This window comes from Giraffa tippelskirchi, chromosome 11, assembly GCF_054371585.1.
Source record: "Giraffa tippelskirchi isolate mGirTip1 chromosome 11, T2T-mGirTip1v1.2.pri, whole genome shotgun sequence".
In the NCBI taxonomy this organism is placed as follows: domain Eukaryota; kingdom Metazoa; phylum Chordata; class Mammalia; order Artiodactyla; family Giraffidae; genus Giraffa; species Giraffa tippelskirchi.
This window is the reverse complement of record NC_137285.1, coordinates 106,577,379-106,593,311: the sequence shown is the minus strand read 5'-3', so window position 1 is coordinate 106,593,311 and position 15,933 is coordinate 106,577,379. Positions and strand designations below refer to the sequence as shown.

Here is a 15,933-nt window from a genome sequence, read left to right as displayed (position 1 = left end):
GCTGTCACCACCAAGGCCGGGTGCTCTTTCTGGCCCCTGTTCCTCACCTGCACAATGTTTCCACAGTTCCCTTTGGTGTTGTTGATCTGAAAGGAGATAAAGTCCTCGCCCTCAATGCCGGTGCACTGCCTGTCATTGACCCGCACGCCCTCCCTCTCGAAGCCGAGCTGGAAGAGCTTGCACTTAGATATGGACACTTCCATCTGAGCCGCCTTGCAGGTCACCTCTGCATCAATGATGTCGTGGGAGTCTGTGGGGACACAGGTATTATGAAAGGCCAGTCACTGGGAGCTGCCCTTGCTGCGGGAGTGGGCGTGGTACCCTGTCCTCTTCAGAAGAGGCTGATGATCTTCACACAGAGGTTTTGGCATATCTAACAAAGCTCTGATCAATCTCAATGAGTATATGAAGTCATTCAAAGCAATAACCTGAGCAGTGCTAGAGCCTTTTTTTAAAAGATGAAAATGCTTTACAAAGTATCTTTGGTCTTTTCTTCTTAAACCCAGGATTTCTGCCCCACTCTGGTAGTAGCTACCCTTGTAAGCTCCATACCGTGTCTGGCTTGCTGTGGCCTGGCTAAAAAACATGATTCAAGTGAGGGCATCCCTGGGCAGGCTTCCTTACAGCCCAGCTGGTACCCAGGCCACCACTAGGAGCTCTTGTTTTTTGTCATGGGATGCACCAATGGACATTTTCCATGAGTACACAAACACAGGCTAACAAGCACTAAAGAGACAGAGAGAAACACTTTTATCTGCGTTGGTGAAGCCTTTGAACAGCTTATGTGGGCCCCTCCTGCAGAGCCTTCTGGTCAACCAGGCTTTCATTTGATGATGCTAAACGTAGCACATGCCTCCTGAGTTCCCTGGTTCAACCAAGGGCATGGAGCTGGGAAGCAAAGCAGCTCCCCTTCAAGCTGACAAAACGCGTATGCTCTGGGCCAGGGACAAGGTCATTGCTACTTTAAAGGGGCTGTGGTTAAGAACAGGATCTGGAGTCCTAATTGCTTGCAGTTTGCTTCAACATTTCAGTTTTCTTCGGGACCTGGTGAAAAGCCTCGGGGAAGATAAAGCTGGCTTTAAACACGTCTTTAAGCACCTGGCACTCTCATCCTGATTGTTTCATGTTTTTGCCAAACCACCCTATCTCCCTGTGAGTCTAAAAGATCAATTTGGATCTCTCTGATGCTGAACGTGGCCTCAGATGGAGCTGACTGATCCTATGAATGTACAAATTTACGTTTATCATTTATTGAAGAAAGGGATGTAGATACAAGGAAATGAACATTAGCCTACTTTGAAGAGGTCAGGTTCCTTTCTTGTTCTGCTTAAATGCTCATGAAAACTTTGTTATTTGTGTTTCTAACCCACAGTGTGGGACGTGCGGTCTCCCACCCGGGAGCTTTCCTACAAGGCTGCCAGGCGTCTCCCATTGGGTCTGTCTTGGAGGTGGGGCAGCCGGTGTCACTCACTGTTTCCATAGGGAGGGGGTTCAATGCAGCCACAGAGCTCCCCTCCGTTTTCCAGTTCACAGGTTCGGTTGGGACAGTCCACCCCCACACAAGGATCTTCAACCACTCCTGCTAAAAAGGAAAACAAACATAAGCACACACAACTTGATTTTCACACCAATGCCCGGCAGCATGTGGTCACACTCTGAACTTGCCACTTCAATGGACCTGGTGATGGTTAGATGGCAGATACAAATTAGATAGGGCAGCCTTCCAGGAAGTAATGACGATAGCTAATAATTGGGTCTTTGCTATGTGTTTCATGCTTTGATGGCATTATTTCTTCCAACCCTTACAATCTCTGCCAGCTAAGTATTGTAACTTGGCATCACAGGCGAAATGTACCCAAGGTCACACACAGGTGAAGGTAAGTGAGGAGGATGGAAGACACAAACAAGCTGAACTGCCAGCACATCCCGAGATTCCTGCACTTACTGCTCTGTACCACCATCATGTACATCAAAATCTTTATATTTCTATAAGCTGTAGAGTCCAAACCATTTACCTCTATATTCCCAGGACCTGGCCACCTCACAGTAGATGCTCAACAAGCAGTTGTCAAGAATGAAGACTTAAGGTCCCAGAGAGGTCCCTTAAACCAGGACTTCTTAGTCTTTCTTTTTGATTCATGGTCCACATGTTTCTACTTAATTTTGTAAAAACAGACAAATGGAAATCTACCCACAACTCACCAGCATTGACTGAGATTAATGGCACTTTTTTGCCAAAAGAGGGAAAACTCTAAGTAAAATACAAACGTATGTGAAGTGTCATCACCTACAGATTACAAACAATATTTCTGTAGCAGATGAGCCCATAGGCCACCTGCAAGCTCATTAACATCTCAGTTTGAGAACCACTAATGGAAAACACTTTCTTTTAGACACTCATTTCTTTATTTAAAGACTCTCTCTCCCTATCCAGGTGTAATAATCTTCCTCGTTGTCATGGTTTCTAACAGTAAGTGTTAAAGAAACAGCCATGATTCAACTCCAGCATGAGCCAAGTTAGTTTCAAGAGTTTAAAAACAAAACAAAACAAACCCCTCAAGCTGTCCCATAACTGCAGATGCTTCTCCTGACCTTCTGCTAAATAACTATTATAACAGGTGAGATGACAGGAATGGAGTCGCATCAGTCTGTCTTAATTCCTAGAAAGACGACTAAAGTAGAGCCCTCACCATCAGTTAAATACACTTACTTACTATTTTTGCAGTTTAAACTTTTTATTTTGAATTGGGGAATAGCCAATTAACAATGTTGTGATAGTTTCAGGTGAACAGTGAAGGGACCCAGCCATACATATACATGTATCCATTCTCCTTCAAGCTCCCCTTCCATCCAGGCTGCCACATCACATTGAGCAGAGTCCCCTGGGCTATACAGCAGCCCTTTGTTGGTTATCCATTTTACATATAGCAGTGTGTACATGACCATTCCAAATTCCCTAACCATCCCTTCTCCCATAATTCCTCCCTGCAACCATAAGTTTGTGCTCTAAACCAGTGAAGCTCTTCCCGTTTTGTAAATAAGTTCATTTGTATAATTTATTTTCAGATCCCACACATAAGGGATGCCATAGGATATTTCTCATCCTCTGTCTGACTTACTTCACTCAGCATGACATTCTCTAGGTCCACCCTTGTTGCTACAAATGGCATTATTTCTTTTTAATGGCTAAGTCATACTCCACCAAATATACTTATTTCTTAAAAGCTTCTTTTTCTAAAGACCCATGTATTGCCTAGTGCATTCAGCACCTAAGACAGTGCTAAGCACACAGCAGCCACCCAACGAATGTGCTGGTTGATTAACACAATATGCAAACCACCCAGGAGACTAAGGGCAAAAAAGTGCGGAGGTTACAGCTCCCAAGAAGGCAAAAACCTCACTTACAAACAGGGTGGGCCATTCACTACTTGGCAAATACAACATGCCCAATACAGAGGTAAGTTTTGAGGTTAAAAACAAAAACTGATATTAAAAAAAAAAAATTCCAGACAGTTTCTTAAGTTCAAAACAGTTTAGGCTCTTTGCAGTATCGCTTATTAACAGAAGAGGGTAAAATATTAAAGTTATCAAACAAAACATTTCTATTGACTGCCAACAGAAACTACTCCATTTGCTTAAGAGTTTCTGAAATCACTGAGTGCATATTTTAATTAATGACATTGTTTTTAGGTTCTGAATCGTGTATTCCTACTCTTGTCAGGCGTGGTGTGCAGGTTTACTGATGAGAACACTCCGTCTTGAAAGGAACAGGGCCAGTTTTCACGGCAGTACCTGTATGCACACGGGGTTGGTGTTTTGCCTCGAGGGACAAACACACAATCTGACAGATGCTGTGTCACACTGCATTCATGGGACAGAGTGACCATTTATGTACATGGACACACATATACGGATATGACAAATTTATATGCATTTAGGCACACACTTACTTGCTCCATCTGTCTGATTAACATGGTGAGAAAACAAACAAAGAGAATAATGGATAATGGACATCAAAATAGTTTTCTTACTACAGAAAAAAAATGCAAGAGTCTATAGATCTTTATTTTACCAATAGCACACGTATAATCCCTTTATAAATCCAATCACAGCTTCCTTGCAACCAGGCAAATATAGCCAGCTCAATTCCAGCTTGATCTGCCATTTGCCACGTGCCTTCTCTTTGTGATGTGGGCTCTGACTCTTGTGAAAGGAGCCTTTGGAGAGATGAATTTGGGGCACTGAAACCAATTAGGAGTCCCATGCTCTGTCCTGCCATCTTAGAAGTCATTACACTGGTGCTCTTCCAACCCAGAGAACCCCACCTTCCTCAGTTGATATCCTGAATTCCATAACTGGACCTAGGGGGGAGTCAAGCTCCACTGAAAGTGCCCCCTCACAGAATCTCCTGCAGCCCACACCTCTCCACCCTTCAACCCCCAAAGCAGATCTACAGGTTGAGATGAAGACCAGCCAGCTAGCCCTGGACAAAGTGACGCCACTGGCCAAGCTGTGCTTTCTGACTCAGAGAAGAGTCTGCAGAAATAAAATAATTCTCTTACAGCAATTCTCCTTCTCAATCCACTCGGTGCTGAGGATTCCGAAGGAGCGGCAGGACTCCCCGTAGGCGGCCAGGGAGCCACACAGCTGGAACTTCTTGTGGTTGTAGCAGCCGTCCAGGTAGCAGGACTCGTAGAAGGGGAGGGGGTCAAGCAGCCCGTAGCAGGGCCTGAAGAAGCCTTTCATGTCCGTGAGCTTCAGGCAGTAGCCGTCGCCCTGCATGTTCTGGATGTGCACGTTGTCGCACATGGCTGCGTACTGTGAGAACTGCAGCTCGTTGCAGCTGGGGGTGAAAGATGTGGTCAGACTAGGAGCCAACACCAGGCATCTGAGATGGCCAGTGGGGGTGGGGGGAGGGGGGAGGGGAGACCACAGTGGTGACCTCTTCAGCTAACCCAGAAGTGAGTGTGGGTGTTGATCCCAATCCTAACCCAGGCTAGGGTTCGAAAGTCAAGGTAATTTCTACTGTTACACCACTGGGATGAGCGAGGGTAAAATAAAATGATAGTAGCCAAAGTGTCAGACAAGGGTAGATATTGATATAATAACCATTAACCTTTGATGTGGGCTTCCCTGGTGGCTCAGTGGTTAAAAAAAAAACAAAAACCTGCCTGCCAATGCAAGATACGCAGCTTCGACCCCTGGGTTGGGAAGATTCCCTAGGGAAGGAAATGGCAACCCACTCCAGTATCCTTGCCTCCTGGAAAATCCCATGGACAGAGGAGCCTGGAGGGCTACAGTCTATGGGGTCACAAAGAGTTGGACATGATCAACTCTGTTGTTTAGCGACTAAACAACAACAACCTTTGATATAATTGACTGATATGATTGATACAATAACTATTAACAGATATTGATTTAATAACCAATAACAATAATGATAATTACATTATAATTAATCAAAAATAAAAGTAATAACTGTTAGTAAAGTAAAAGATTTGAAAGGACATCCAGAAGCTTCTAAACCACTTTCAGTTTAGTTACCAGAGACCATAAGGAAAATCTTCACAACAAAATTGGTGTCAGGCTAAAACCATTTATAAAAGAAGAAAAAAAGGAAAATAAGAAGGGAAAGGAAACTCAAACAGAATGATGATTCCTAAGGAGGAGCTGAATCTTGCTCATCTTTGGAAGCCCCAGAATAGTTTAATGTGCAAAGGAGTCATTTTTCTAACTGTGGCTCCCAGAAGTGACATTTTAGAGAAAGCATCACATTAGGAATTCTAAAATCTAATCCGGGCTTTGCCACTTACTGTGCCCCCTCATCTAAATCATTCCACTCTAGCCTCCGCTGCACCTAGAAAAGGAAGAGACTGGACCAGATTGTGCCCAAGGTTCTTTCCAGCTCTGGGCCCCACAATTCACAGGACGGTCTAATTTATAGCACATTTTTCAGTTTACACCTGCAGAAAAGTCAAAGAGGGTTGAGAGCTTCATTTCCACATCTGGGAATTCAGCTGACATTTGGCATGTTAAAGCTCAAGGGGACAGAATCATTGTACAAGCAAAGAAATGCCAAGAAAGAGAAGTATATCTCTAGAACCTGAGAGGAATTAACATGGTTCGGCAGTCCAGAAGGACTCTTAAGTTAAACACCTTTGAAATAACTTGCTTAGCTCCTTCTATCTCAGCTGGCCAGAGAGGGGCCTGATAATAACCTCAGTGACTTCTATTTTCTTGGGCTTTCTAGACTCCTACCAACTTCTGCCTACGCAACCAAGCCTCTGGTAAGAGGTACAGATGGCACTAGTGGTAAAGTACTGGCCTGCCAATGCAGGAGACATAAGAGATGCAGGCTCAATCTCTGGGTCAGGAAGATCCCCTGGAGGAGGGCATGGCAACCCACACCAGTATTCTTGCCTGAAGAATTCCATGGTCAGAGGAGCCTGGCAGGCTATATGACTGAAGTGACTTGGCATGCACAGACGTGAAGTCTCAGCACTAGGGAGCAAGGAATAACCCTCTTTTCCTGGGTTAACTCTTAATCCCACCCTCAGCAAGGATGCCCAGTCGCAGTTAAATTAAACTTGACCAGTTGGGCAGCTGGTCAAGGCTTTAGAGTTCTAATCCTAGGAACACTCTTCTTTTTGGCCAAGGGCTGGATGACACAAAAATTTAGACTTAGCATCTAAGCCTAGTTACATCCTTTGCTGTTCAAGAAATTACTGTGCCTGATTGTATGATGAAAACTCCAAAGATCTTGAGCTTAGCTCTATGTAGGAGAGGAAGGGTGTTGCTACCCGAAGTGCCTCCCTCATCATCTGTCATAGACACGGGAGGACTGGGACCACTGAGTCTAGTGACTGGAGACTCTCACCTCTTCTGCATGCCATTGGTTTTCCAGCTCTGCGCCAGCACCACACTGCTCACCACTGGCTTCCCCCGCAAGGTCACGTAATCATCAGTTAAGTCCCCATTGAAGTTGCCACAAAGGCCACACACTTTGTTCTGCAGCCTCTCGCTGATGCTGATTTTTATGACGTTGTAGCCGTTGTAGTAGATCTGGATGTCAGGGCTGGTGTCAATCACCAGGAACCCCTCACTGCTGTAGATTTTTGTTGCCAGGCCGGTTATGAACGGAACATTCACTTGTGTGCCATTTACCTGTTAAAGGAGAAAGAAGTAGATGACCCTCAAAGCAGAGATTGGCAAATATTTACTGTAAAAGTCCTGAGTAAACATTTTAGGCTTTGCAGCCCATATGATCTATCCTCGTGGCAAAAATCAGCCATAGACAAAAGTAACTAAATGAGCAAGGCTATGTTCCACTAAAGCTTTATTTACAAGAACAGGCAGCAAGGATATTTGGCCGAATTTTGTATTTTGCTGATGCCTGACCAGGAATTTGAGTGCTCACTCATCTTACTGTCCACAGTTCCTTCCAAAGAAGCAAACTATGGTGGCAGAGAGATTAAAAAAAAATGATGGAAAGGTATAACTCACAACAAGTGGCTAGATTTTTGTATAAAACTTTCTCCAGCATAAACCAATTACTGAAAACAAAATCCCAATCCTGCGCTAAGGAGAGTCTAACACGGTTAAAATGAATCTGGGGATCATTGCTATGTTTATCGTTTTCTTATTTATAATGTTCGAACAGGAGATGCCCTCCCAGAGGCCCTATAGGCATAGTATTTTCTCCATTTGTCATTTTCTTGCTTTATAACAGTTTCTTTTCTTAGCCCTTAGGACAGAACATAACATGCCTTTCCTGTACTTGCAAAATAAATTGTTCTTTCCCCCCGCCCCTAGGTTATCAGTAACTTTTGTTGCTTAAAAACACATAGCAGAAGCCTTTAAAAAAAAATATGATTCTTTACTATTTTGGTGGCTGGGAGTATTTTATTCAGCACAATGTCAGTTTTGCTCTCAGGTAATCCCTTTTTGCTTTCTTGCTGATATATTCTGGGCCCATGCAGTCATGGGCCAATTTGCAAAAGGAATTCGAGTGTCAAAAACACTAGCAGATTAACTTTCATTGAAGTTAAAAACCAGTGTTAAAATCCATACTCTTCCTTTTAAGCTTGCAAAACCCTACCAGTCTTTTGCCTAATGCTGGATACTAAGCTATTCGATGACTCTTTAAATAAAGATACTCCCAGTGCATGATTATCTGAGCCAGTGGTGGAAAACAGATACAGTACCACTCAATTCCAAAAACATTAATATGCCCGTGCTGGCTCTCTTCCTGGCCCTCCCTAGCTGGAATTTGCAACCGGGGTGGGGCTGACTCCATGGTTCTAGTCTAGTCTGCCTGCTGTGAGCAGACTGATTTAGCTTAGTGACTGGGAGTCACCACCACTACTTCAGAGCAGATTATCTTCTCAGATGGAAGGACGGGAGGAATCCAGGTCGGAGTGGTGCATTAGTTTATGGGGGTGGGTTGGAAATTCACATTTATTTGTATACTGTTGTAAGATTCACAAGAAACCCAGCAACTCTCCCAGAGAAGAGTCAACCCTAAGAGAAATCCACCGTCTCATGGCACCCCACTCCAGTACTCTTGCCTGGAAGATCCCATGGATGGAGGAGCCTGGTGGGCTGCAGTCCATGGGGTCGCTAAGAGTCGGACACGACTGAGCGACTTCACTTTCACTTTTCACTTTCATGCATTGGAGAAGGAAATGGCAACCCACTCCAGTGTTCTTGCCTGGAGAATCCCAGGGACGGGGGAGCCTGGTGGGCTGCTGTCTATGGGGTCGCACAGAGTCGGACACTACTGAAGCAACTTAGCAGCAGCAGCAGCTCTCCTCTGTGCTCCTTCCCTCGGCGTGTCATTAGGGGGCGCTCTCATAGTGAGGGACGATCCCTCCCACCTGTTTTTATTTAGGTAGCTGTGTTTACAGGCAAACGCTTGCTGTCTTTCATTTTCTAGAAAGGATGGCAGAGATGAAAGAGTCGGTCTTCATTCAGGTGGCAGAGACAAGAATAATTTCAAACTCTTATAAACAAATAAGAATCTTTTTGGAAATTAATTCAGAGTAAAAGCTGACTTATCTACCATTTTATCACCCGAAGCTTTAATAGCATACACGCTGACCTTATGTTCTTGAGATACTGTACATATCCTGAAGATCTTCGGAATCGTATGTGCTAAGTCATTTCAGTTGTGTCCAACTCTTTGTGACCCTATGGACTGTAGCCCTCCAGGCTCCTCTGTCCATGGGATTCTCCAGGCAAGAATACTGGAGTGGGTTGCCTTGCTTTCCTCCAGGGGATCTTCCCCACCCCGGAATTGAACCCACATCTATTAGGTCTTCTGCATTGGCAGGTGGATTCTTTACCACTAGTAAGCGAAGGACTAAATGGGGCCCTTGCTTATGCCTGTAGAATCTTTACACTTTCAGTTCTCCAAAATCTGGTTATCAGTGTATGGCATGTATGAAATAAACAGCCTGTTAAACTCATTATCAGGGGAAACCACAGTAAACAGCCCCCGAGACAGGCCCTCGTTCCAGGGCACATTTCTTAAGAATCAAGGACAGGCTCGTCACCTTAACTGTGTTCCGGTCGTTGATGAGAATCTGCTCTTCGTTAATGTAGAAATAGACGGGCGAGATGATGGTGAGATTGGGGGCCAACCACTTGTCGAAGTTGATGATGAGCTGGAAGGAGACGTCGGGGAGCTTCTGGCAGATAGTGGAGAGCACGAAGGCGCAGTTGGCTGGGAAGCGGAGGAAGGCGCCGTCGAAGGTGCGGAAGACGCCGCCGCCGGCCGCCAGGCAGTAGGAGGTCTTGGTGCTGAAGCAGCCGCGCACCCCGTTGCGCAGCGCGCACTCCTCGTCCGACTTGCACTGGCGCGGGTCGCACTGGATCAGGTTGCGCCGGAAACAGCGGCAGCGCCGCGTGCAGTCGCTGTTCCAGAACAGCTGCTTGGGCTGGAAGAGAGGCGCCCTTTGCATGAAACTCTGGTGGCGGTCAAGGTTGGGGACCCCAAAGCCCAGTCCACCTGCACCCTTTCCGGGCTGGGCTGGCCTATCAGTAATGGGGCTGGAATTTGCAACAAGGGAGGCTGGTTCAAGTCAAACAGTACCTGCCTTCCGGGTAACTCAGATGCCAAACAATATGCTACCTAATCTCTACTGGTTTCAATCAAGAATTTGGGGATCTTCACGGTGGGTTGTAGAGCTAATCACAGCCAACCAACCGGAATGGGAAGCTGGTCAAGGAACTAGGTGAAGAGGAAAATACTTGGTAGGGAATTAATCTAACAAGTATCAGCTCTTCTTGAAGGAACAAATTTAAATTCACTCAATAATGATAAACCCCACCCTTCAATCTTAACTAGGTTAAAGAAAGGGAGAACCAATTCTTATGCCGAACCATTTTTATCACCTTAAAAAATGCACAATGTGAGAGTTGCAAGTTAAGTTTTATTTGGGGCAAAATAAGGACTATAGCCCAGGAGACAGCATTTCAGATAGCTCTGAGAAACTGCTCCAAAGAGGCAAGAGGGAGGGTCAGTATGAATGTGATTTTGGTGAAGGGAGAATATATGCAATCAAATACTTATTTTTTGCAGAAGGTTTCCACTAGTCATGAGGAGCAGTCATGACCATGAAGGATTTTAATGCTTTTCTAGATATGAGGAGCTACAAGAATTGGGCACATAAAATTGGCTCCTAAAAATATCTATTTGAAGACCTATCCTTTCAGTTTTTCCCAGAGCACAGAATGCCTGATTTCTGCTTTTCAGCCTGAACTCTTTTCAGGTAATGTTGAAAAATAAGCACCTGAAGCAGCACATGTTTTAATCCCTGTAGAGGTAGATGGTAAGTGCCAATGGCAAGTGCCAATTTATAGGTGACAGTTTCAACATTTCACAGTAGTCACTGTTCCAAACTTCTTTCCTTGTAAATAATCTACTTCTAATTAACTTCTGTTGTAGATACCTCTATTTCTATATCCTGGAGTGAGAAACCTAGATAACAGTGAGGTTCCATGAAGGGAAAGCTTTGGGATCAGACCACCTGGGTTTCAATCCCAGCTCTGCCACCCTACTCATGCCACCCTGAGAGGCTCTGCCAGCTTCCCAGAGTGTTGGTTTGCTTTCTCTAAATTGAAGTTAATAATAATGTCGTGCAAGGCAGTTGTGAAGATTAAATTCAATAAGATGTGTTATGCACATTTCCCGGCTGAGAGTAGGTACTCAATAAATAATAGCTGCTGTTATTACCAGAGAAGAACAACTCATCCTCTTTCAGATAGTGGGGAATTATAAAAATTTATATTAAATACCTGCAACGAAGTGTATCATCAATTGGTGGCAGCTATTATTTTTCACTCTTTCTACAATCTGTAGACACAGCTGCACTTGTAGAGTCTGTGCTCTTGATCTTGTACCTGTTCTAGACTAACAATTCCAGGGAACTGTTGGAAATTGGTCATGACTGTTCAAGTGGAGTGTGGTCCTAATGAGTGGATTACTTCATAGAGATGAGGGCCCTCAAGGCGTTAATTCAATTTTCTAAAACAGTGCTATCCAGAGAAGATGTTTTAATGGCACAAGAAGGGTCTATGCTATTGTCTTGTCACAATTTTCTGCATTAACGATAGACTTATCAAAACCCTGGATATCAAATACAGATCTGACTCAGATCCAAGGGTAAGTAGGAAGAGGGTGAGATCTTCCAGGAAGAGTTTTCTCAAGAAAACCATTGCTGATTCTTTCACCCCTAAAATGGAATGTAAGTAGTTCCTGGAACCTCTTTCCAGACCTGTGAAATATTCTGGGTGCCAGCAGCTTCACAAATTGGCCTCCTTTCTCTTATCAGATTTGCAGAATAATTGAGTGGATGGTCTGGCCTCTCTCAGATAACAAGTCAGACATTGCATGGGTGGAGAGAAAAAAATAACCTGATGTATGTGGATATGATCAAGGGTCCATAACTCATCCCACAGGAGAACTTGATCATCAAGTAGCATCCCAGTAAAGAGACTGGCCCAGTGCTGCTTGCTCAACCTTAATTAGTCCTGACAAGGACAGCTGGGTAATTACCCTATATGCTAATGGCTAGATGTGTTCTCTTTTTATTTCCAAAGAAATCTGTCGTATAAACAAGCCTCCAAGCTTGCTTGAACTGTGGCAAGTAGATGTGGATTATTTGTTTTGTGAATTTGCTACTTCCCAGATATAAGCTGTTGTCAAAACCCACTGACTTTCTGATGAAAAGTGGATACTAATGTTGATAGTGCTAATAGCTGCCGAGAGCTGTATTGTGCTTTTCCTGAGAGCTCCAAGGGCTTTTATATGCATCATTCCATTAACACGCCTGGATTTTTTTAATTTATAAAATGCCTCTTAAGAGAATTAACAAAACAATAAGCAGCTACCAATTATTGAACTGCTAGGTGCCAGGTACTGCATAGATTATACAACAAACATACTGAGTTGGTATTATTAGTAATGTTTTGGAGATAAGGCCACAGAAACTCAGAGAAATGACTCAGTTTGTTCAGTATTGCTTCAGCTAGGATCAAGCCCAAATCTCAATCCATTATGTCACAGACACTCAGGATCTCTGCTGAGGGGAGCATGACATACTTGATAAATGGATACATCTCAGTAAATCTCTGGACATGGGAGCAGAGCTTGAAATAGTGTTTTTCAGTTTTGAGCCTGGTTATCTCTTCTCCCAGATTGTGGGAAAATGGAATCTATTATTATTTTCTCCCACATGTTTTGCCTCTTCCTTTCAAATAATCAATATCTCTAAGAGCTAACTTCAAAACTCACCTCTGCCAAGAAGCCTTCTTTGATCAATTCTGTTATTTTATTCTACTTTCCCCCATCTTTCTAATATAACATTTAAACAAATTTCCCACTGAAAATGAGACTGAAGGTAGCGTCCATATTCATTTCTTTCTATTTCTTCTCAAAGTAAAGCCAACTTAGTTGTTCTTGAACAGGAACAATATTTCTTTACAGAAGGAAGGCAATATTTCTTTTTTGCCTAGTTTATTTCCAATTTAGACACTTCAATTAGTTTTTTTTTTTAAGCTTCGATTCTTTTTCATTTTAAAATTGATTAGTTCTGTAGGGTATTATTTTTCACTTGTTGATATGTTATTTTGTAATTGTCCTCTTGTTCTTTAAAGTGCATTTTTTCCCTCCTCTTCTGAATAGATTTTTCAGTTCCTTAAGGCAGGGAACATGCTTTATCATCCCCAACAATACCACTAGCACAGAGATCTGCAAACAGCAGCTACTGCACAGATGCTGTTGTTAACTGTCTACTCACCAATGTCAGGTACTGATATCGTTTAAACAGAGAATGGGCGAGAGGCAGAACCCAGGGCTAAATACCCTCTCCAGGCAAGATCTTTTTTAGCTTAGTATTCCAGCACATAAAGAAAGATTACAGGGTGGAAGTGTAAATGATTTCGCAAGCTCATATGTTTTACTCAGTGACATCTAAGAAGGGTATCTTCATCAGCTCTATGTGAAGCCCCCAAAGACAGAGAAGCAGAGAGTAGGATGTGGAAAACAGGACATTAAACAGTCCAGACAGAACTCTCTGGGAACGGTCCTAGAGGGACAACTGACACACGAAGAGATGGCAGCCTTCACTCCCCTTCTCATGGAGCTGCAATAGACAGAAGAGAGAAAGCCACTCCTCCCAGCCTCGAGCTCCATATTTTCCAGTTAAAACTGCCCTTAGCTAAGACAGGTATAAATGTCAGATTCACTGCCTTCCTGTTTCCAAAGAGCAGCCAAGTCAGAAGCTTTCAGACTAAGATTTGCAGGAGAGGAAATCAGAAGGGCTTAGAGAAAGGCACACACAAATGGTAGCTCCAAAGCCAGAGCCTCATCTGACCTGTCCTTGACCTCTCGCCCGCCACTCCCCGCCTCCTCATCTCCCTGCGAATCCACAGCACCATCTTATCCTCATCAGAAGGGAAGATGAGTTCACCGTGACCCATCTTCCTCCTAGCGGGGAGAGAACTCCGCTGCCTCTCAAGGAAGACGGGTGGGCCGGCGCCCCTACCTCGTAGTACTTGCCGTCGGAGTAGCAGCCGCAGCTGTGGGGCAGAATGCAGCTCTTGCCGTTGAGGACGTAGCCCGGGTCGCACTGGCAGCCCTCCACGCAGTAGTGGTTGCAGTCGCTCTTGAGGCGGATGGCGGCGCAGCGCGGCTGGCACACGCTCACGCAGCTCTCGTAGTGGCTGTTGGGAGGGCAGGCGACGGCTGCAACGGAGACACGGGTCAGGATGGGCCATCCCTCACCCGCTGGCGGAGATGAGGCCTGGTGGGGAGGAAGCTTTGCCCGCCCCCCCGCCTTCTTTCCTCCTCTCTCTGCTTATAGAACGTCTCTATCGGACTTAGCATTGCAGAAACAATGGACAGTAGAGCAGACGGAGGTTATCCGGCTCCTCACACCATCTTGCTCCTCTCCTCAGCCATGTTTCCCTGAGGTTCTCTCCAACCTGTTGCCTTAAACCCACTACCCAACATGCATCTTGACTCCAGTGATTCACTGGATGGTCTCCCGGGGGCGCCCCACACTCATTCCCGCCTTTAGGTCCCCCGTCTGGTGTTCATCTGCCTTCCCCACCCACTTCTTCATCCTCCCAGTGTCTCCAAATACCCCATTTATCATTTTCTTATTGGAGTATAATGGCTTTACCATTTTGTGTTAGTTTCTGCTGGACAATGAAGTGAATCAGCTATACCTATATGTATATCCCTTCCCTCTTCGACCTCCCTCCCACCCACTTCCCCACCATCCCACCCATCTAGGTCATCATGGAGAACTGAGCTGAGCTCCCTGTACTTTATAGCAAGTTCCCACTACCTGTCTATCTTCCACATGGTGTATATATGTGTTAGTTAGTCGTGTCAGACTCTTTTTGACCCCATGGACTGTAGCCCACCAGGCTCCTCTGTCCATGGAATTTTCTAGGCCAAGAATACTGGAGTGGGTAGCTACTCCCTTCTTCAGGGGATTTTCTGGAACCAGGGATTGAATCTGGGTCTCTTGCATTGCAGGCAGATTCTTTACCATCTGAGCCAGCAGCGAAGCCCTTTACACATGGTAGTGTGGTGTACATATGTCAATCCTATTTTCCCGATTCATCCCACCCACCCCTTTGCCACAGTGTCCACATGTCCATTTTCTACATCTTCATCTATTGTTCCCCTGGAAATAGGTTCATCTGTACAATTTTTCTAGATTCCACATAATGTGTTAATATTTTATTTTATTATTATTTTTTAATCTTTTGGCCATGGTCCATGACATGTGAGAGCTTAGTTCCCTGACCCGGTATTGAATTGTGTCCCCTGCATTGGCAATATGGAGTCTTAACCACTGGGCTGCCAAGGGGAGTCCCCAGATCCCTCATTCTTCAAGCCCCAGGTAGAGTCCCAATTTATTTGCAAAACTCCCTACTCTTTTCACTCACTCAGAACTTCCAGAACGCTTTTCTAAGCCAATAGTTTATAAACAGTAGGCCCTTGAACCCCTTGATTTCTGAGAAGGCAAACTTACCTGGTGTGTGTGCCTGTGTATAGAGACCAATCCACGTCAACTATGTTCTGTGATTTTTAAATGTATGTAGATGCTTTCCTGGAAGGCAGTTGGGGTCCTGGTGAAGAGCGTGGGCTCTGGAATCAGCTCTAAGAGACTGGAGCCATTACCTAATCTCTCTGGGTTTCAGCTCCTTATCTGTACTATACAGTTACCCAGGGCAGCACTTCATGGCTCTTTGGGAGGGAATGAGTGAGTCTGTGTACTTAGAACAGTGCCAAGCACCTAAGAGCTTGGCGTGCTGCAGTCTGTGAGGTTGCAAAGAGTCAGACACAACTTAGCGACTGAACAATAGCAACAACAAGCACCTAAGTGTTCAGCAAGTGGTAGTCAATCATTAAAG

At 44.7% G+C, this 15,933-nt stretch overlaps 1 protein-coding gene across 1 annotated transcript in view; it reads right to left on the bottom strand.

Annotated features, from left to right (window-relative positions):
• Positions 1 to 15,933, bottom strand: part of TECTA (tectorin alpha) — an 81,851-nt gene that overhangs the window by 11,117 nt on the left and 54,801 nt on the right. Inside the window, 6 exon segments of the mRNA XM_081541620.1 lie at positions 48 to 250; positions 1,472 to 1,582; positions 4,563 to 4,867; positions 6,872 to 7,164; positions 9,555 to 9,938; positions 14,049 to 14,248. Of these exon segments, the coding sequence (XP_081397746.1) occupies positions 48 to 250; positions 1,472 to 1,582; positions 4,563 to 4,867; positions 6,872 to 7,164; positions 9,555 to 9,938; positions 14,049 to 14,248 (1,496 nt within the window).